Source organism: Hirundo rustica, chromosome 4 (assembly GCF_015227805.2).
Source record: "Hirundo rustica isolate bHirRus1 chromosome 4, bHirRus1.pri.v3, whole genome shotgun sequence".
NCBI classification, from domain to species: Eukaryota; Metazoa; Chordata; class Aves; order Passeriformes; family Hirundinidae; genus Hirundo; species Hirundo rustica.
In genome coordinates, this window is record NC_053453.1 from 30,068,029 (window position 1) to 30,089,590 (window position 21,562).

Below are 21,562 nucleotides of genomic sequence, written 5' to 3' on the forward strand. Positions count from 1 at the left end.
GCCTTGGTCACTCCTCCTGGATGTATGCTGAATTATTGTCCTGACCTGTTGAGTAAGCAAAGATGATTGATGAGTGATTATCTTTAACCATCCAATGCTTCATATGTAAAATAAGACAGATTTTAAAAAGTGTTTTTCTCATGTCAGATCTTTTTTAGTGTCTTTCTAAACAGAGTGTAAGATAAATGCAGAATTTCTAGAAGACATTTTTCCTTTAGGGGCATTTCAGAAACAGATTTAATAGAACCAATAGATCTTCTAAGGCTTAATATGCCAAAGTCACAATATATTAAAAAGTGGTTTTGTAAGAACTATATTACAGCAGAAAATGTAGTTCCCATAAGATAATTTAATTTCATTATGAATATTTTCTGTTGTTTCAGTCACTAACATAATCAATCACTAAGAGTAGGGAAAACATAGATGTTCTAATTTTGCTTATCAACAAAATGACTGAAAATATTCCTCCACTGATTTTGGCATCTTGAATATTCTGGCCATTAAAAAAATGCATTAATAATGATAAGTTAAGAAAACTTTCATAAGGTTTCTGATACAATTATGAAATATTTTTATCAACAAGTCTCTATGATCAGTTTCTGGAACTTTGATATCTCTTCTGACATAATCTTCTTTCCATAATATTTTACTAAAATTAAAAGTCCAGACAAAAGTTTTAAAGGGCAATAAATCCTTGCAATTTTAGAGAGATGGCTGCAGGGGAAAAATAAATAAATAAATAAATAAATAAAATATATATATAATTGGAAAACTGTTACATATAGAAGAAAAAATTCCATCAAACTAAAAATTCCATAGAACTAATTCCATCAAATTCATTTAAAGTTGTTCTGTCTTGTTTTCCTTCACCTTATCTAGGAAGAGCAACTGTCAGCAGTTTCCAGTGATTATGTCAGCATGGGTACACGGGCAGCATCTTTTGCATTTTGCTACCAGTTGAGTATTTCTCAACTAAACTATGTGGCAGCATATCCCGTGAAACACTCCTGCTGTAGCATGAAGAACTGGAAGAAGATAGAGCACATTGCCATGTGGGAGGCCTGGAAGAGAAAAGCAATCACAGGTATGATGCAGGCAAACACGCGCAGCAGGAGTTAAGGGCAGGCTTTGGCATCCAAGGCTGATCATGTTCCCAAATGTTTGCCCTTCTCCTCTACGTAACAAAAAAAAAGATTTTGTAAAATCAAGGTGCTGATTAGGAACAACCTCATAGTCTTTCAAAAGACATTACACATATAACCTGTAGTATTTATGCTATAGGAATATATAAATATTCTGAAAATTCTTCCTACATTTTGGTGAGGAAAGCTGTGTGCTTTCACAGTAGGTAAAAAAGCCTATTTTCTGAACGCATAAAACTCTCTCATTTCAGCATTTTTAATCTACTTACATTTACAGACCAAGGATTTGAGGACAATTAAAAAAAAAAAAAAAAGGGACAAAAATAATGTAAGGAAAGAGATACAGAAGGATTATTAATCAACTTTCTGAAATTTGTGAGAGAGGAAATTCATTCAAATGGAGGGTTTTGGAGAGGGAAAAAATGGTCTAAGTCTTCAGTGACTTCAAGATTACTGTCATGAGGGCAAATCAAGACTTAAGCTAGGAACAATCCTCTCCATCAGAGATAAATGTAGAGCAGAACTTTCTTCCCCAGTGTAGTTGTAATGGAGGGGACCATACAGCACTTGAGCTACCAAACCGGGTAGTTTTTGTGAGGTTTTATAGATATAAAAAATTATATTAATCTTGACATCATGAAGGCAAACTGACTGAAACTCTCTCCAGCTCTGCAGAATTGGAATGAAATTCCCCAGTTTTGGATTTAGAAATTCCTCTTCTTTGAAGCTGCCTGCAATATTTGGTCACGATCTCTGCTATCTCATAGTTTTAGTCTTTCCAAGATTTGCATGGTTTTAGAATAATACTATTTTTATTTTCCATTCTATTTATGCTGGAGTACTTTATGTGTACAAATCCTTCAGCTGTTCTTTGTGCCGCTAATTAAATCCAAAACTGTTATAAGAAATTGCCTCACAAGCAGGTCACGTTCTGCACAAACATCGCAGCTCCATGGGTGGTTTTTTGAAGTACATACTTGCTATATCTTGCAATCTAGAAATCTCATTCCATGACCTCAGCAGCACTGTAATATCCCTCTATCTATTTATCATATCAGCAGTATCAGTCTTTTGCTTTGTATTCCTACTGTACATTTTACTGCCCTTTCTGGTTTGAGTGTTTTCTCTAGGAACCTTTGTACTTTACAGTGCAAAACCTCAGATGAATATGTAGTCTTTTAAAGTCAGATCCTAGAATTCAAATTCAGACATAAGAGGGAATAATCATATCTGTTGTACTCAAGTTCTCAGACTACTGAGTTAATACACATTTCCCTGATGGGTGCTGGGATGACTTCCTAACAGTCTCTCAAACATGTTGCCTGGATAATGGTGATACTAAGGCCAAAGCCAAAGGCTGACTTCAGCTATGAATCTGGACCTTTTATCAACTACCTACTGCAGCACTGGCAGGAAGACGGGGCCCAAAGAGCTCCTGTTGAAGTGTGTCTTTGTTTCGAGCTTACTAGGCTGAAGTGTGCTGATGCTTTGGCAGGGTGCCCTGATGCCCTGATATTGGATTGCCAAGAACTGGAAGCCAAAGACTTAGAAAGAATAATTCTTCCAATAATGTAACACCATGGCCATTGTCATAAAATTAAGAAGGGTTTTGTGCTAGTGAAAAAGTTGAAATATGTGATTTTTATTGCCTTGCTTTAAGTTTACATGGGAATAGAACTTAAGTAGTCTTTAACCTACGCCTACTCCCTCCACAAAGTAATGGGTTCATGTTAAGTAGATACCAAAGAAAACTGACTTCTAACATCTCTTTGAGCAGACAATGATTTATTTTTTATTCCTAAGTTTACTTTCTACATTTTCTTCTGCATTAGTCTCTTTTTAATCCTCTTGGATGATAAACCAGTCCATTCCCATCATTGCAGCTAACCAAGTCATCAAACCAGTGACCTGCCCTTAGTCTGATAGTTCCCACCCCCTTGCTTCATCTCCCACACTGTCCACAAGGTAATAAATTTTATTTTTAATTAAATAATCCATGAGTGAAATTCATAAGCAATCTTTTTAGCAGGTATCCACTCTTCCAGAGGAATATCTGGTCATCAATCTCCAAAACTGTGCTCAGTCTTGCTGCCATCTATTACTACAATGACTGGTGAATTCATTATCAGCAATTTCACAAAGAAATAGAATGGCATTGTTTCATTAAGAAATAGAGGATAAATTCACCCCACAGTAATTAGGAGAAGGGAATTCTGGATCTGAACGCTCTCAAAGTTGAGGACAAATATAACATGTCAGTTCTTTGTCTTCCGCAAGTAAGTTAAGTATGATCCATGACTTTTAAAGAAACCATGTAGAAACCATGACGGAAGAAGTTACACAGAGTATAGGCAAATTCCAGCCCAGCACGTCACCCTGCAGCCCCAAATCAGATACAAAAGTACCAGAGGATGTGGATCTTTGATATATCTCTAGTTTTGCATTCCAGGGACCTCATTTTGAGGTGCTTGCTTGTCCTCAGGCAGGGCAAAGGTGCTCCAAAGGCTCACTCAGGTACAACTTCTCTGTGTTGTGCAGTCCACACTGATCACTATCATCTGTATTAGTCTTTATAATTAAAATTGAAAATAGTATCAAAGACTATCCATCACATAAGAAATATTTAGCATTAACAAAGTAAGCTGTCAAGCACAAGCCAATCTTTATCTTCTGAGTCACCTCCATTAAGAGGCACAATTTACTGCATCATTCACTTTTGAATCAGGGGCTTGCTCAATTGCTCAGTTGGCCAAGATTTCCTCTCCTTCAAAAAGTTGTAGGGTTATCTGCAGATCTAGCTGCATACAAGCCAGAGAACTGACAATATGTTCATTGACCATCAGGCTGATATTGAACATTTTGTCTGCCTTTTTTCTCATTTATCTTTCTTTCTTTCTGGCAGTTATTGCTAGTTTGACTTTCCTCTTCAAAATGACCTTGTGAAAATCAGGAATTTTGTGGTTTCAGCAGTTCTTAATGCTAAGTGGACTGAAGTTTCATATTGATTCTATATCCCATCTTTTCCTCATTGCAAAGAGAACAGGCTTGTTTGTGGGGGTGTTTTGTTTGTTGGTTTGTTTGTTTTTGTTTGTTGGTGTTGTGTTTTTTTGTTTGTGTGTTTGTTGTTGTTGTTGTTGGTGGTGGTGGTTTGTTTTTGGGGTTTTTTTTGAGGCTTACCTCCAAAACACAGAAGAAGAGAAGGAAACACAAGTGCTAAAAGATTAAATGCTGGGCACTGAGAGATATTTAGGAGAGTTGCCGAAGGTCACAGCAGTAATGCTCAGGAACGTGCATCTGCTAAGTCCCAGTGCAAAGCCTGCTGTTCATCCTTTCTGTTCTCACAGAAGGGGGTGGGTTTCAAAGCCTCCATCAGGGCAACAAGAAACCCTGCTGCAGTCTGGGTGCTGCACCCTTATGTCTACCTTCCAGTGGTTCAACCACTTGAAATGATTCCTTTCTGGATATTTCAGAAAATCCTTTTGAAAAAAAGTGCCATAGAAACAGGATACCAGTGGTATTGCTGATTTAAATGCAACCATTGTGCTGTCAATGCCGATAGTTACCTGCTTTATTACTTTGAGTTTTGGCCTTCCTTTTCCATTTGTATGAATATCTTTGATCTGAGTTAATACCTTCATTTGGAGATTGAACAATGTACATACAAGGGATGACGTTGTTTCCATAATGATGGAAGTTTCCTCACCTGCTGTATCAATTTATCTTGCAATTTAGTTAAATCAGGAGTTCTTATTCTCTTGAATCACCTTCTGCTTGACAAAGACAGTTTGGATCAAAAGGGAAAGGGCCGAGTGTTTTTAGCTTCATAACTCTGCATTTAGCTCCCATTGCTTCTGTTGCTTACATTCAATTATCTCTCAAAATTTAAAGTACATTTAAGCAGATATTGCAGGTGTCTATAAAATTACAGAACAATGGAAAAATAGAGAAATTTCTGCATATTTGTTGGATTTTATGCTCAATTTGGGAGCAAATTAAGTTACCATCTTATGAGTGCATATTTCTTTGTCTGAGATAATTACTATATACATTCAGAAAAATTAAACAGTGACCTGAGGGATGCGTCATAAAAGTCAGCTCCATCACCTTTTGTGAACAAATGTGATACTTAACACTTACATCAGTGGTGATTCGATCAGGTTCTCAGAGTATTTCTGAATAACAAATGCTTGTTCAATCAAAATTACTCCTTTGGGGCTACTGCTGAAAAGAGATCATGTGTACAAAAGAATTGCACTGTTTAGATGCCTCAGGATGTTTTATTTATAAGTTAAGGTACTGTGACTATCAGGGCTTATTCAGAAAGTGCATCAGAAATCTCAAGGTCAAGCATTCAGATTAGAAAATGCCACCAAATGCTATTGTGACAGTGTGTTAGGAAAGAACTTTAATAATATTATTATATACTATCTTCCCATGAATCTGTAGGCTCATGCAAGGGGTAGAACAACCAATAACATAAGACAGGCAGCTATGGAAAGCATCCTTTGACATTCAGCATTCTGTGCTCAGCTCCAGGCTCCATGCAAGAGGTAAAACCCTGCTCTGAAGAGAAGTTTTGATTTTCTTATGAACATTTCATTATATTATAGTACCATGCATGCCTCACAAACAGTAAATATTTTTTTCTCAAACACTTTAGAAAATGAAAGAATTATTTATCTCCATCGGGGGGGGGGGCGGTGGTGCGGGGCAGATATGGAAACATTTTCCATTTAATTTAGGTAAAAAATCTGATCCTTACCGTTGAATAAAAAAAAAATAAAAATAAAAATTAAAATTAAAAAAAAAAAAAAAGAAATTCAGTGTACTGTTACTTTCAATTTCAGTTCATGACTCACACTTTGTAGAAGACAGGTTCTCAAAAAAGCTTTCCTTAAAAGTGAGGACACATTTGTAAAAAATCTGTGGGTAAATGCCTTGACAAAGGAATTTTATACTGGGGGCAAGGACGGAATCTAGTCCATAGAACTCAGCTGCTGTAATTCTACATTTTACAATTCTGTATTCAACTGTTTGAAACAAAAGACCATTTTTCCTTTCTCTATGGATCCCTCCATCATAAGAACAGATCACAACACAAAGCCTCTTTCACTACACAATTCTAAAGTCTTCCTCAGAACTCTATCCATCCTTCACATTTCCTGTGGGAAAATAATTAATAAAGGGCTGTATAATAACAGCAACACAGAAGATTGAATTGAAGTTGCACAGGGAGTCTCAGCTTCATTATCTTTCTTTTTGCTACAATAATATTCTTTTATGCATTTTCTAACCAGCAATTTCTTAGGGTTTTAAGAAAAGCAGGCTTAGCCCAAAAATTCTTTAACATGGAATTGCAAATTCTGTCCACATATAACCTCCCTACATACATAGCAGGAGTAAGAGCAGGCTGAAGGCTGGGAAAGCCATGCCTGGACTGCCCACACTATTTACTGTAGACTCTGTTGTAGCTTGGCTGAGAACTTTAAAACTGCTTAGAAAAAGCCAGCCTCAGGGTATCTGCTAGTGGATGGGGCTGTAAGAGTGCTTGGCTCAGAATATCCTGACCCTCGTGAACTGGGTAAAAGAGAGTTTGGCTCTACTTTAAAGCATCTAGAACATCCAAGCCTTCTTTTCTTTTGGGAGGTCTCTGCAGTCAGCTTCATGTATGGCTTTCAAGCAGGCCTGATTTTCATAAGCAGTTCTGAAATATCAGGAATGCCTCAGGCTTTTAAAGGGAAGTACTCATGATTTTGTCTATTGTTATTCATAGGTTTTTGTCCTGGAAACCCACCCTTTATCTATTAAAGGATATCATATCTAAAACCCTGTAAGATAGTCTTTTGCACATTTCCTACTAAAATATACCAGAATAATCAAGTAAATCTGGTACACCTAGTAAATTCTGTTTAGTCTATTGTGCTTACTAAGAAATACAAAAGAAACATCTATGGAATAAAATTATATGATGTACTAATTATGAACCCTGAAAATAAGCATATTCATTTCAAGAGTCCGTTAATATAGATTTGTTTTTATTTCAACTCTGAATGACTGTTTTTATAGATAATTAAGCCACTAAAAGGAAAAATAAAGGCAGTAAATCATGCCCACATTCTGATTCCTATTAGTATTGTCATGCAAATTGTTACACTCCAGTAAAATGATCTGTCTGTAGCTGAGATAAGCAGCTCCATGTGAAGGTAGGTATCCAATGCAAGGATCTTGCCAGGAAGTACTAACAAAGAGCCCTGGAAAAGCCCTTCTGCCTCAGATGTTCTGGGTAACCAGAGACAGGTCAGACATATCTTCTGAAATGTGCATGTACATGTGTGCCTGTATGTGCAGCCTCTACTGGAATCTGATTTGTTGAATTGTATCAATCTTATGTTCTAGGAATACGGAATGCATATCAAATTATTTTATAGCAAACATGTGTCAATATGCCTTTCAAACACGGAACACCAGGAATGTGACACACTTGTCACAGATTCTCCCCCATATGAGAGGAAAGCAGTTGGGTTCTTTTAGCTCAACACCTTGTTTCAGTGCACTCCATGCCTACACGGGTGTCTCTGATAACCTTTGTGCTTAGACTCCATGGCATGTAAAATCAAATGCCCTTCCCACACACATACTTTTTGTGAATTTGTCTGTCTGGCTCTGATTTTACCTCAGCATTCCTCCACAGCCACATGATGGTCTTTCAACAAGAACCTCAGCACAATATGCTCTTTTATTCTTTACTCAGTTGTTAAAAATATGACAGGCTGGAAATCTCCTAATGCCTAAAAGCAATTTAAATCCTAGAATCAAATTTCTTGTGATGTTCTTACCTCAGATGGACTATTATGCTGATAGTAAACTGAATTATAAATTGTTCTACCTGCATAAATTTCTGTCTGAAAACAGGAGTGTTAGAAGGCAGAGACAATTGCTAGTATATTACAGTGAAGAACATAAAAGAGGCTAGTTAATACCGGTGACAGTTGAAGTTCTGACAGTAGAAATGTTAATTAGTTCTTTTCATGTATCATTTCTCAGCATAATAACATCGGAAGAAAATGATGTTAAAAAGCAAACTCTGCATGTGACAAAGCAAAAACCTTTGATATAGTATTTTTACAATTATTTCCTGATGTTAGCTTAAGAGACCACAGGATAAAACATAGTTGTACCACACAGTAGTGGGATTTACCTTCTACATCTGCACTGCTTTAATATATGGAGCAGGAGGAAGAAGTTTTCAAGGATGAAATTTTCTCATTCACCTGATTCTCATTTTTTCAATTCATTAAATTTTTTTAGATTCTGAACACAGCACTGCTTTTTACTGCATTTTAGGAATAGGGCTTCATCTGTTTGCTCAACTAAGCCCTAAAAACACTAAAGACGAACCTGTCTTTTGAAGATAACAAATCACTTCACAGTTCCTGAACAGATTCAGCATCAAAAAGGTCCTCAGAGGAAAAGGTATCAGCTGTAGGCCAGCTGCTTTGCCAAAGACAATATAGCAGGCTTCTGCAAACGGTTTTTGGTTGGTTTTTTTGTTTGTTTGTTTGTTTTTTCTGTTTGCTAAGGTCTTTGTTGGGTAAATTCAAGTCAGACAAGCTCTGGGCACAACTGGGTCTCTTCTTGCTCTGACACTCTTGAGCCAGTATTGGAGAGATCTCAAGCGTTGAAGGGCTGAGCTCAACCAAAAAATGAGGCAGTGACTTTATAAACCTATGTTCCTACAGTGAAACTGGACCTCTGTCCTGCAGTTTTACTTTACAGAGCTCTTTCTGTGCCAGCAAGATGGGAAAGAAATGCCAGTACAGTTATGCAAAGCTGAATGACAGTCCCCAGTGCAGGGACAGGCAGGGATGAGCACTGAAGGGCCATGGCAGGTCCTGACTGGGATGGTTAACATTGAAAGGTCACAGTTCTGGCTTAGTGAGGCAAAAGTTATGTGCTGCATAGGATGGTTCTCAGCATCAGAGAGAGGAATGGCTTCAAATAAAAGGTGAAATTAAAAAGTCAGGGTAAAATAAAAGGGTAAAATAAAAATCCATTATGTGAAGAGAAGGGGCAAGGTAGACATGATGTTTTTCTTCTATTTACTGATTTAAAAATACTAAAAAGCTGCCATAAGTTAATAGCAGAATACACCCTTTGGCTTCTTTTGAAAACAAGGATCATAAAATAAAACCTTAGAGCCAGTTTCAATACTATAATCACACTGAATCTGCACTTGCTGTGAAATAGACCCAAATCATTCTTTTTTTTCCATTAGATTGTCTTTTATTTTAAACTGCCCTTTAATTGACAGACCACACCCCGCTGTACTATATATTCCCTGAAGTATCTCAGCTGGCTCCTGCCAGTCAAGCTGAAAAGGATCTCCACCCAACTTTTAACAACTGCTATTTCAGAAACTGACTGGTTTCCTTCCTTCAAGAAAATGCAACAGTGGGTAAGTACAAGACACACTCTGAACCGATACACTGAAAATATGCTGAGAAATATTGAGTGAAATGGGGTGATGACAATTTACATAGATACAGTTTCTTATCTCTTACTTTCTCCTCCTGTATTATTCATTTCCCAATATCATTCTTTTTACGAGCAGTGTTTCCTTCTCAGATCATCGCTCCATTCCTATCTTTCTCAACACCACTCCATGGAGTATCAATCATATCAATAACCCCTTCTCATATAGCAGTCATCTCTCCCTCCAAAGTCATCTCTCCTTCACACTTCTCTTAAAACAGTTGTTGAAAACATCCAGCCCAAAGGTTTCTTTTTATCTGGAAAATTTTCCTTTGCTCCACACATCCCAAGATGTACATCCCTAGCTTTGCAGTGAGAAGCACTCTGAGTAAAGGAGAGATAGAGGACTTTTGATCTCTAAGAGAGCTTTATAATTTGGTGGAGTGTATTGGTTTTACCTCTTGGAAAAAACAAATAGACAAGAGTTCATTCACAGTAACATTATATCACACAACATTCTGAGACAATAAACAACTGATGAGCTGCTTGAGGCGTTACTAAAATGTCTGAGTGTGTGTTTATGTGAAAATGTTGTGAAACAGAAAGCTGCTCTTTGCCTTGGGCATGCTGGTAGAAGATAAGCACTATCTGTATCAAGTGTCTAGCCAAGATTTAGGGCTTATGGACAGTGTGAGATGGTGAACTCTGCCCTGTAGTTTTCAGGACTTTTAAAGTAACATAGTTAAATAATTTGTCAATCATTTAGCTAAAAAGCATTATTTGCAAGGTGTAAAAGAGAGTGGCTTTACAAAGGAAGCGTTGGGATAAATTACATGGCCTGGTTGCAGTGTGTATCATAAATGATGTATGTTGAAACTTGAGTTTTACATAGGAGAAAATCTGTCTGGCAACAGCCAGAGCCTGTTCTACTGCCCCAGACAGGTGCAGGGTGGCCAGAGGGCACTGGGCCAGGGCCAGGCCCAGCCCCAGGCATCTGGCAGAACACCATGGGCAAGAAAGGGGACAAGGAGTGTGTCATGGGTTACTACAGTTTGGTTTTTTAGTTATAAAAGAATGTAAAATAATTCTCCAGGTCAAGACCCGGGAATTGCTTTAGAAAAGACAGAGACCTATCAGAGAGTTAGTTAGAATATTGACATCTATTCTGACCACTGAAATTGTTGGCTGCGACTTTGGGAAGTACCATCTAAAACCCCATGAATTTCCTGTAGGTGGGTCCTTTTTTCTTCTTCCTTTGGGCAGAGAGAGACAGGTAACATCGAGCTGGGCCTGCTGCTCCCCCTTTTAGGGGGGAGCTGGCCTGAGGCCTGGCCGGATTCCATTGGCTCCCGGGTGTCTTTAGAACAGGGAGAGATCTCTGCTGGGCCCTGAAAAGAGCTATGGGCACCGTTCGGGCTGAAGCCACCCCGATTTACACTGAGGGGTGGCGGAGAAGGCATTTATGATCCTGCTTGTTTTTTGTGATTCCAGACTGCCCGGGTGCTCTGATCTCTGATGTTTCTGTGAGTTCTTCTTCCTTCATCAGCTCGGCCTTGAACATCTAACACTATGAGCCACAGAGGGAGAAACAAAGACTCCGAGCAGATTTAACTCTCTCTTAGCAGCATGAAGCTTCCAGAGCTCAGCCCTTCTCTGAGAGAGTAAAGAAGGACAGAGTGAACATAAAGAACAGCAGGATGAAGTCAGGAAAGCAAGAGTGAAAAGACTATTGGGACAGAGGGTTGAAGAGTTGGTTGTTCTATTCTTACTTGAGCCATGGAAATGAACTCTATATTTAGGTAATTCCTTTAAATCATGGAAAAGATATGCATTTGGGGAGATGATTGTTTTAATTTGTGTGTAGATTTAAGCAAAAGTGTTTGTGATGAACTAAGTAATATCCTATAAGATACTTGAACAGAGATAAAGATGAGAAGCCCCCTGCGCCAGTGAAGAAGTGAGAAGATATCTCTGTACCTTGAGGTGAAGAATCCTTTGCTTTGGAGTTATTCATCTTTAAAAGGTGGCACCCCGGTATGCAAAAGTCTAAGACCCATGACCCATAAGCAGCTTAAGAAACTGCTAATAGGAGGGGTCACAAAGGCAGGTTTCTCCGGGCGGTTGTTTTTGTGTCAGTTTAAAACCCACAAGAGAACTGTTCTAAGTTGTCAGTGGGATCCATGACTCTAAGAGAGACTCTTCCCCTAATGAATTGATGAAAGACTATTATCAAATAGTGAAACTGACTAAAAATTACAAGTTTTGTCTCTTTATGCTGTTTTGTAAAAAAAGTGAACAGTTTGTAAGGGGAGGGAAAAGTGTTTTTTGAAGTTTCATTACATTTTAGTTTTTTTCCAACTTTCTGTTTTTCTATTATTTTAGTGTATGTTAATAAACTATTTGTTAATTTTAAAGTTGAGCCTGCTTTGTTTTTCTCCTAGTCTCTCTCTCACAAAAAGAGTAAGTACCAAGACCAAAATTTAGTGAACGTGAAACCACTACAGAGTGTCAGGACTAATCACAGTTGCAGGCCCTCGGGACACAGGGAAATTCAGTGCTGAATCTGAAGCACATTCTGACTCCTAAAAGAAAGACTTCATGTCTCTTTACAGAAACAACTTTCTCACAGGAAAAACCCATGTCTTTTTAGCTGCCTTTGTGGGATAGCTGTCATCTAAGCTATGTATCCCATGGAAGATGCTAGATGACCTGACCAAAAGTGCCTGGTTTAACACAGCATCTGATGTATTCACTGGCAGGTTAGGGTGAAGCTAGGTATTGCCTTCCCCAGTCATTTCCACCTGTCCTGAGGGTGGATGGAAGCTATTCCCATTGCTCCAAGGAGCAACTCCACGTTTTGGGAAGATTTATAGGACCTTTAGGAGGAAAATTAGGATTAAATAAAATATATCCTTAACTATGTGCAGCTCTAGATCACTCATCTCAAAAGGGTATACTAAAAACCAGTAAAAGACAACAGTACAATATATATTGTAAGTATGGAATAGGCTCCACAGGAGCAGAGACTGCATAGCTGCACAGTTGTGCTAAGCATCTCATTTGAGAGATACATTTGGGAAGCAGACCCAGATATACTCATACACATGGCTGGATATCAAGGGGATGGATAGGGATGAACTCCTTACTATCCCTTGAACTGAAATGTAGGAGCCAAGGATGATCAAATGAACTCAGGAAGCAGTTTTAAAGTTTTTAAGTGCATCAACTTCTGGAAGACAGAATCAATTTTTAAAATCAGTTGTTTTTAAAGGTCATTAAAAATCTTACTGTTCTAAGCAGGAAGAAGCACTTTTATGTAAGCTGAAAATACATTTAAACTGCTGTAATATAAAAGACTGACTTCGGCAAAGCAGAATAAAGTAGCTTCAGATGGTGTGAATATCCGAGTTCATTGATTCTGCCTTCCTTGCAAACATAACATTCCCAGACGATGTGTACATGAGAAAGCTTTTTAGTGTGACAGAAACAGATTAACATATTGGAGCATTGAAACCCCTGTACTTCCACAACATTTGGTTCAGTGGTTTTACTCTGGCTACTCAACAGAACATACCCACGCATAGGATTTGAGACTCTCCAAATGACCAGCCTCTCATTTGGATCCACGTTTCTCCATGTGGACATGAATATGCTTGGCCTGCAGCTGGAGCTTACCTTCTGGTCTTATTTCCTCCAGAAGGAACCTAGATCTGAACAAATGTGCTGCCAGTCATGACCTTAGACTAAAAGAAAGGAAAGGGTTAATAGTTTCTCAGCTTGTTCCCTTGAGTACCTACTACAGGCAGAAGTTCTCCAAGAGAAAGGAAAGATTTGTCCTCATTAGCAGGGTGTGGGAGGTTAAACCACCAGCTGATAGGAATTGACAGTAAGAGAGGAGTTAATAGAGTTTTAATGAGTGAGCTGGGCCAATAATCACACATCTACCTGGCTTCTGAACTGCCTTCATGATAGGAATGTAATTTCAAGCTGTCTCCTTCTGAAATATCTGAAAATTTGCACATTCTCATTGAGGATCATACTAGTTGTCAAATTTGTAGGGAATTAAAAGTAACAGGATTTCACAGATTAAGAACACTTGCACTTCTCTCATTCAAATTCCCAATTGTCTATCATCTGTGATGAAAAAAATCAACTGGTCACTGAACTTAAAACCCCTTTTGTTAAGAATAGAATCAGGAACCCCTCTTCATTAGCACTAGCAAATTGCTTAAAGGATTATCAGAAAAGGATGGTAGCAATAGAACTGCTTAGTAAAATGAGAGATAACACATTAATCTTTTCCTTAAATTCAGATCAGTGCATAATGATAATCTTCTTTTCTTAACGCAGGGGTGCTGATACTTTGCTTATATATAGATTATACTTAAGAAGCTGAGTATTGCACTCATACAAAACTGAATTCAGCTGTTCATGTACACAACCCCACAAAATAGCTGTTACGATTAGGAGAATGAATTACAAATAAATAAAATAAAGTAAAAAAGGATGTTTATCATCTAACAATCTAACGGCTAACCTGGATTTCCTGGTAGAACATTTCTACTCTAGGAATTTAACCTATAGGCACACATAATTAGCTCTTTCACCTTAAAGTTGCTGAAAGAATGATTTACTTAAGAAGATTAGGGTTTTTTTAGTATTCAATAGAAGTACTGACAAATGATCCTAAAATGATTATAGGGGAACTCTTTCAACACCATCTTCTGATCTTTTATTTTGAAATAGCATGCCTTTCAGTCAAAAACCTTTTAATCTGACCTTTTGTGTTTTTCCAAATCAATGCTCAACTTTTAATACCTTCTGTACTCAAATCGTGTATGTGATGAGATGGTTTTCAAGGCTCTATTCATCCAGACGATGACCACAATAGTCTCCTCAAACAGAACTTTCATGCTAGTTTATTTCTTCTGATCATTGTAACTGCATACAGCCTCCTGTCTGTGCTGGAGCACTTTACCATGCCTGTGCTGACACATCTCTTTTTAACTGTGCTATACCAAAATTACTGAAGTTAAAAATAATCTTCCAAAACAGGAGGATTTTTAAGGGCAGGTGGAAGACAGAAGAGGTGATACTAAAAAGCAAAGACGGAAGAAAGTTTACTCAGTTGGGTCATGGCAGGGAAATGGATTTTTCCATCATTTTGGACACCATAAATTTGAGGTGTAGATTAAGCACTGCAATAGAGTTTGCATTGTAAGACACCTGCAGTGGCCCTGTAGATATTGTGTGCATGACAGTCTATCTCCTCATACAGAGCTAAGGATCAAATTCTGAATTACTGAACCAGACTTACAGATTAATCCTCTTTTTTAAGGTATAGAATCATCTAGATCCTTCATTGCTGCACAGTTCTATACATACATTGAAATTATGTGAGCTTTATTTCTATTTTTACTATTCCTATAATCCTCAAGCTTGGGAAATTTATCATACTAAGCTTTTAGTATCATCTCAAAAATGATGCAATCATTTTATCAACTAATGCAATAAATAGAAATCAATTTATAGTATTAATTCTTGCTCAGCAAAAATGAGTAGACTCTCCTAGTTTTAAGTTATGCTGCCATCTACAGGCAATTCAGGCTGGCAGGATCTCCGGCCCCTAGTTTAACTGCCTCCACTAAACAATGATAATAATAACGATAATAAAAAGTAAAAAGTATGTGATGCTCAATGGAATTGCTCACCAACCTCTGTTTGATGCCAGACCTCCCTTCCGAACCCCAGATTGGCTCCTCTTCCAGGTAACTCCCCCCAGTTCGTATACTGGGCATGATGTTCTGTGGTATGGAATATCCCTTTGGTCAGTTGGGGTCACCTGTTCCCTACCAGCTTCCTTTGTGTACCTCCTCAATGGCAAGAGCATGAGACAAGAAAAAAGTCCTTGACTCAGGACAGTCAACTCAGCAAAAAGCCAAAACACCATTCTGATTCCGAATCAAAACACAGCACTGTAACAGCTACTGAGAAAAAATTAACTAGCCTAGCTGAAACCAGGACAGTTGCCAAGAGGTTTATCCAATTTGGTCTTACAAACCTCCTCAGATGGAGGCTGCAGTGCCTCTGGGCAACCTGTTCCACTGCCTGACTGCCCTTGCAGGTATAAAGTCCTTCCTTTCAACCATTCTAAATCTGTCATTTCAATTTAGGCTCATTGTCTCTTGTTCTCCTGCCACACACACTACGAAGAACTTGGCCCCACCTTCTTGCTGATCTCCTCATAGGTACTGGTGAGCTGCTATTGATCCCCACCCAAACTGTGTCTCCTCCAAGTTGGTGAAGCCCAGTCCCTTCAGCATCTCCTCAAATGACAAGGGCTCCAGTGCCCTAAATAGGTCAGAGGCTCTTTGCTGAGCTTGGCCCAGTTCTTGCATGTTTTTCTTGTGCTAAGGACCAAAACCAAATGTAAAAGTTAAATGTGGTCAAACAACTGCTGAAAATTGCGATGTAATACCTTCCCAGGATCTATTGGATGTGTCCCTGCTAACCTGTTCCAGAAGGCTGTTGGTTTTTCTTGCTGCCGAGGAACAGAGCTGAATAGGGCCCCCATTCAGCTGCCCACCAGGTCCCTGCAGAGACGGGCTGCTGGACTGGTGCTTCCCTCCCACAGATAGCACTTCACATCTGTCCTTTGTGAGCATCATACAGTTCAGATTGGCCTCTTCCTTTAGCATGTCTAGGCTGCCCTGAACAGCAACTTCACTCTCCAGAATATCCATTTGTTCCCTTCATTTGGTGTCATCTGCAGATTCAATGAAGGTGAATTCCATCCTCTCCTCCAGGCCACTGACAAAGATATGAAGCAGGATGAGGCCCAGTGACACTCACTCCAGGGAGGGTGTGACCCTTTAGCCACTACTCTCTGAACCTCATCATCCAATCATAATTTCATTAATCTGGTTGCCACCCAACCAAACTACAATGTCCTAATTTGGTTTCTCAAATATTGCAGTACAGTGGCAAATAGACAAGGTAAATTATGCATTTTTGTTCTCCCCTTTTTCAAAAATCCACTCATTTAATCAGTTAACGTTTTTTTACCTAATCAAAAAGAAAATAGAAGAGGGGTTTTTTTCCTAAGTTGGTTAGTATTTTTTTGTGCTACCATAAGGCTTGATAGTAACAGGAACATCTGCATCTTGGTAAGCAGACCAAGTGGTTTTTGTTTCATTACAAGTGCTTTTTCAGTGATGTCAAGTACTTGCCTGATCTTGAAGAGCTTACTTAGCTCTTCCAGGCTCTCCCAGCTATACACTACTGAATCCTGAAATTGTCAGCTTTAACTTATTTTGGGGCATTCATCAAATGTCTGATAAAGCAACCAACAACTTGTCACTGTTGACTCAGGATTTTTACCTGTCAACACTAAGTACCTGAACACAATGAAACACAATATATTTAGGAAACCAAAGTACAACAACTTTTCAGTTAGAAACCTTTGGGCTGTAAACTTGTGACATTATTGCTTAAACAACATTTAGTATAAAACATTTTTTAAAAATACTATGAATTACAAGATATATTTGCTTGCTGAAAATAGTTTTCCAGGACTTAACTTTACATGCCAGATGTCTATGCAAACAGGGAATTCATGCTGGCTGCCCATGGTTTCTTTAAGTTCTGTTAGACCTGCCTGGTGTAACAGTTTTACTCCAATGCATTCAATGCATTTAGAGTTTGGAATGATTTTGAAACATTCCAAAGGATTTTGGTAATTTTTTTCGTTATCCGTATGAATTTCAATCTACAAATTTTTCCTGTTCATGACTTGAACCTGGTATTCTCCCTTATGTTCTTGGCATTACATGTGAAATACTAACATTGTACAGTATTCCAGCAATCTTTCACTATGTGGAATCTTAAAAATTACATTTCATTATTTCTCTCAGACAGACTGTTGCATAACATGAAGGATCAAGGTCAAATGATATATGAAGAGAGACTTTTAAATCATTCAGATGGTTGTCCTCAATTTCGATCTCTCTTTCACTACTTTCCAAAAAATACGAGAGATTCTGAACATTTTTCAAAATGAGTCTGTAGCATCCAGGTATATTCAGCTGTAATGGAGACACTCTGAATTTGCACAACTCCAGCTCATCCTTAGAAAGTCTTTCATGGTACCATTGTCCAACTTTATTACTGGGATACTTGATACTATGTCCCACCATCGGAAGAACCACCTTCAAAGAAAAAAACAAACATATTTGAGGTAATGCTCACCCACTCCCCTTTAAATAAATGTGATCACTTAAAACGTGTTTAAATCTTGTGTTTTGAGGCCTGAAATAGTAAACCAGTAAATTCTCTTGTGAAATGAAGCTGTGCATGGCAGGTATATTGAATGTAATTAAAGCAGGAAAAATAATCAATGTATCAGGATTCCTAAAACAAAGCAGTATACAGCAGTAAAGACATTCAGTTGCCATACATTAAGTTGCCATGCAACTCACAACTACACTCTGAAACCTTAAAAAATTAGAATGACAAGAGCTTTTGAAAATTCATTCCAGTAGACTGAAATCATTCCCGAAGTATTCAGCTTCAGGATAAACACTGCCATACTGCAAATGACACTGTACTTGTTTTCACTACCAAGTAAATTTGTTATGAGAGTGGAAATTAGTTCACATGTGTTTTCTTCAATGAGCATTCTGGCAGGCACAAAGACTGCACCAGTTAAATTAATCACATTTTTTGAAACAAAACATAATCAAATAAAAAGATTAAAACCTCTGAATTTTTCATACATACTTACTTGGTATATAGAATATTTGTTAGCTGATTCTTCTGAAGCAGTGACTACATGAACCTGACAAGACATTTAAGAAGAAAAATATATCAACCTTTTAAAAAGTAAAAATATGTGCTTTCTTTTAGGAATTATACACTGTACTCACAAACTTGCAAAGATTATTAAGGTTCTTTGACTACTGCAGGGGCAATAAACTCAGGTATGAAAAAATCTTAAAATATGCCTAATTTAAATTAATTAGTTTATGGGCAGATGGCATTGTATTAAACATTTACTGACACTAACTACCACTATTATTCTTTGAGTCCGAAGTTAAAGTCAATGCCATCTTTGGCTACATCAGCAAATGTAAAGATACAAAGAAAAATGTTCTATGTTAAGAAGGAATATATCTACATAAAACTCAGTAACTCAATACTGAATTTAATACATCTGCTGTTAATTTTATTTGATCTAATTGTTTCATTTACATTCACTCTCAAAAATACTAGTAAAGAAAAATCTCAATTGAAACACAAACCACTCCACAGGGACTGGAGATAACCTTTCAAATGCTCTTGCCGTCAAATTTTTAGGAGGTTCACCCAAAAGAAATTAATTACATTCTGCCTCTGCACACACCTGCTTGTTCTCCAGCAAAGCACTGCACATTTTATGACTGATCTGATCAGGAGAAAGATAGAATCATCTATGTTGGAAAAGGTTGAGTCCAGCTGCAAACCCACTATGGCCAAGTCCACCACTAAACTCTCATCACATACCTCCAGGGATGGTGTCTCAGACACTTCTCTGTGCATCCTGTTCCAGTGCTTGATAAGCCTTTTGGTGAAGAGTATTTTCTATACACAATCTAAATTTTTCTGGCACAACTTGAGACTATTTCCTCTTGTCCTACCACTTGCTATTTGGCAACTGTCTTCACAATAAGACATGCTAACCCTAAAAGAAGAGAGCACTTCAGAATGGACTTCAGCACATCAAAACCTGGGAGCACACTCTCCACTGCTAGATTCTATGCACTGGCTCACCTATGGCTCCATGCACAGCTCCCTGGCTGAGCTATGGGCAAGCAGAAGCACTCCCTTGCCCTTTACTACTTTACCAAGAAGACTGCTGCATTTTTTGAACAGCTGCTACCAGCTTAGACCCAGCACAAGTGGAATTGTGCTAAACATGTTTTGTCTCTGTAGCTGCAATGAGATTATCAGTTCAGCCTGAGGCCTCTTTCACCCTGGACTCACACTCAGCATTGTATTTAGGAAAGGCCTGATGTGGAGAGCAAGACTCAGATCCGCACTGACTGGTAATACGGGCACACCCAGAGTCTACTCTGAAGGTTTTCCCCAGTCAGACCCTAAGAAGAGCATTATATACCATGGAGACTAAATTTTCACATATATAATTTCTGACCTTATGTTCCTTCCTTTCACTTGAAAAAAATGAACAGCCAAAACAGATCAAAGCTGCTAATTATATGTGTAGCTCGTATATCTATTTATGGTGAAACAAAAAAAAATCCTTCATCATGTTTTTTAATTTTGTCATAAATATTAAATATTTTAATGAATGAACCAAAATAAAGGCATTACAGCATGTCTGCTTATATACTCAACTGCATCAAGTTACTTGGGGTTTTTTGTTGTTGCTTTCTTTTTACAAGAAGTACTTTATAAGAAGACTCACCTTGTCATTCAAGGAAAAGCTTTCATCATTTTCTTCCAAGAAGACAAGATCACCCTCAACCACTTTTGAGCCATAGGTCTTCAGCCTATATGATGCTGCTTCATTCCAAATTTTACTGCAATAAGCATGGACATAGAATATGCGCAAGGAGTGAGGAATGTTGAGCCATCCTTTGGTACAACCTTCATGATTTACACCATAGCGATTTAAAGCTCGTAGCAACATCTTCTCTCTTACTTTAAATTCTGGCAGCATCACAAGTGTGCCCTTTGCATCTTCTGATATAAACAAAAATAACTATGTCAGTAATCCCTCGTTATCCAAGTACTACCTGACATTTAAAAAGATAAAATAATCAAATAGGGAAAAAAGGTGTCAGTCTAATGTCTCCATGCTTTGATTATTTCCTTTCCTTCAATGTGTCATGTTAGACAAATACATGTATTTCATATTTTATGCCTATCAACATAGACTGACGAATTTTATTGTCTTTCATGCAGTATAAATTAAACTACCTGTCATTCAGTTATTCGGCCTGTTTGAACAATTTTTTTTCCAGAAACTTACTTTATCACTCCAAAGGGTTTTTTTTGAACCAGGTAACTGAAAGCAAAAACAAAGCTATAAAAAAACACTAAATCTCTATTTCTCATCATTTCCGAAGATGTATTTCACAGCAGGTAAAAACTATGTCTTTATTTTAAAGGCAAAAATTACATTGGCCTCAGAGAAGTCTGACCCTTAACCAAGATGAAAATGCATTTAATCAGATTTTTACTACAGTATATAAATGCTGTATATTTAAAATTTTAAGGGGGTTTGGTTTGGGCTGGTTTTTTTGTTTTTTCATATTACAAGTGATTATCTGATGAAGCCTTTTGCACAGACTTCAACGTCCGCTTTCAGGAAAAGGCAAGCAGCTGCATCCAGGGGCACACAGCAATGTTTTTCTATGCATCATACAGCCATGTACAGAACAGAATCTTATTATTTTTTTGTGAAACCAAACATATCTTTGTCTTTTGAAGCTATTGTAGACACTATGTATCATAGTGACAATCTACAGTGATAAGCAGGCTAATATATGTGGAATATTTGAAAAGAAAAATACATTTGAAGTAGAGGGCAACTTCAAATTGGTGATAGAGTTCAGCTGAATGGTAAAAGAAATAAATATGGCAAACAGAGCACTCTACTCAGCACACTCCTGCCTTTGACCTATTTTGCTGATTTTAGTTGAAATAAGAAAGAAAGTAGATGTGTTAAGTCCTGAGTATGAGTCAGGTGCCGTATTCCTGTACACTTCCCTCACTAAGGAGAATTTCATTGTCCAAAAGCAGACAGATGGAAAGAGACCAGAACTCCTCTGATCAATCTTAGTCTCTTCCTGCAATATGATATGCAGCGTTTGCTTCTGTATTTTTTTCCACCTGAAGTACATTCATTTTCCACTATTTTGCAAATTAGAGCTTCATCCTCACATAAT

General features: G+C 37.8%; 1 protein-coding gene across 4 annotated transcripts in view; it reads right to left on the minus strand.

Moving 5' to 3' along the window:
• Positions 1 to 14,150: 14,150 nt before the first annotated feature.
• The window catches only part of PUS7L (pseudouridine synthase 7 like), a 28,850-nt gene continuing 21,438 nt past the window's right edge, over positions 14,151 to 21,562 (minus strand). For 3 of the 4 annotated variants that reach the window (XM_040063188.1, XM_058420409.1, XM_040063190.1), the window contains 3 exons: positions 20,077 to 20,354; positions 18,397 to 18,450; positions 14,151 to 17,821 (listed from right to left, as the gene is read on the minus strand). In XM_040063188.1, the coding sequence (XP_039919122.1) occupies positions 17,498 to 17,821; positions 18,397 to 18,450; positions 20,077 to 20,354 (656 nt within the window). In that variant the 3' untranslated portion in view covers positions 14,151 to 17,497. Of the gene's footprint in view, positions 17,822 to 18,396; positions 18,451 to 18,983; positions 19,333 to 20,076; positions 20,355 to 21,562 lie in introns of those variants that run through there. The other variant, XM_058420410.1, reaches the window with a different exon arrangement.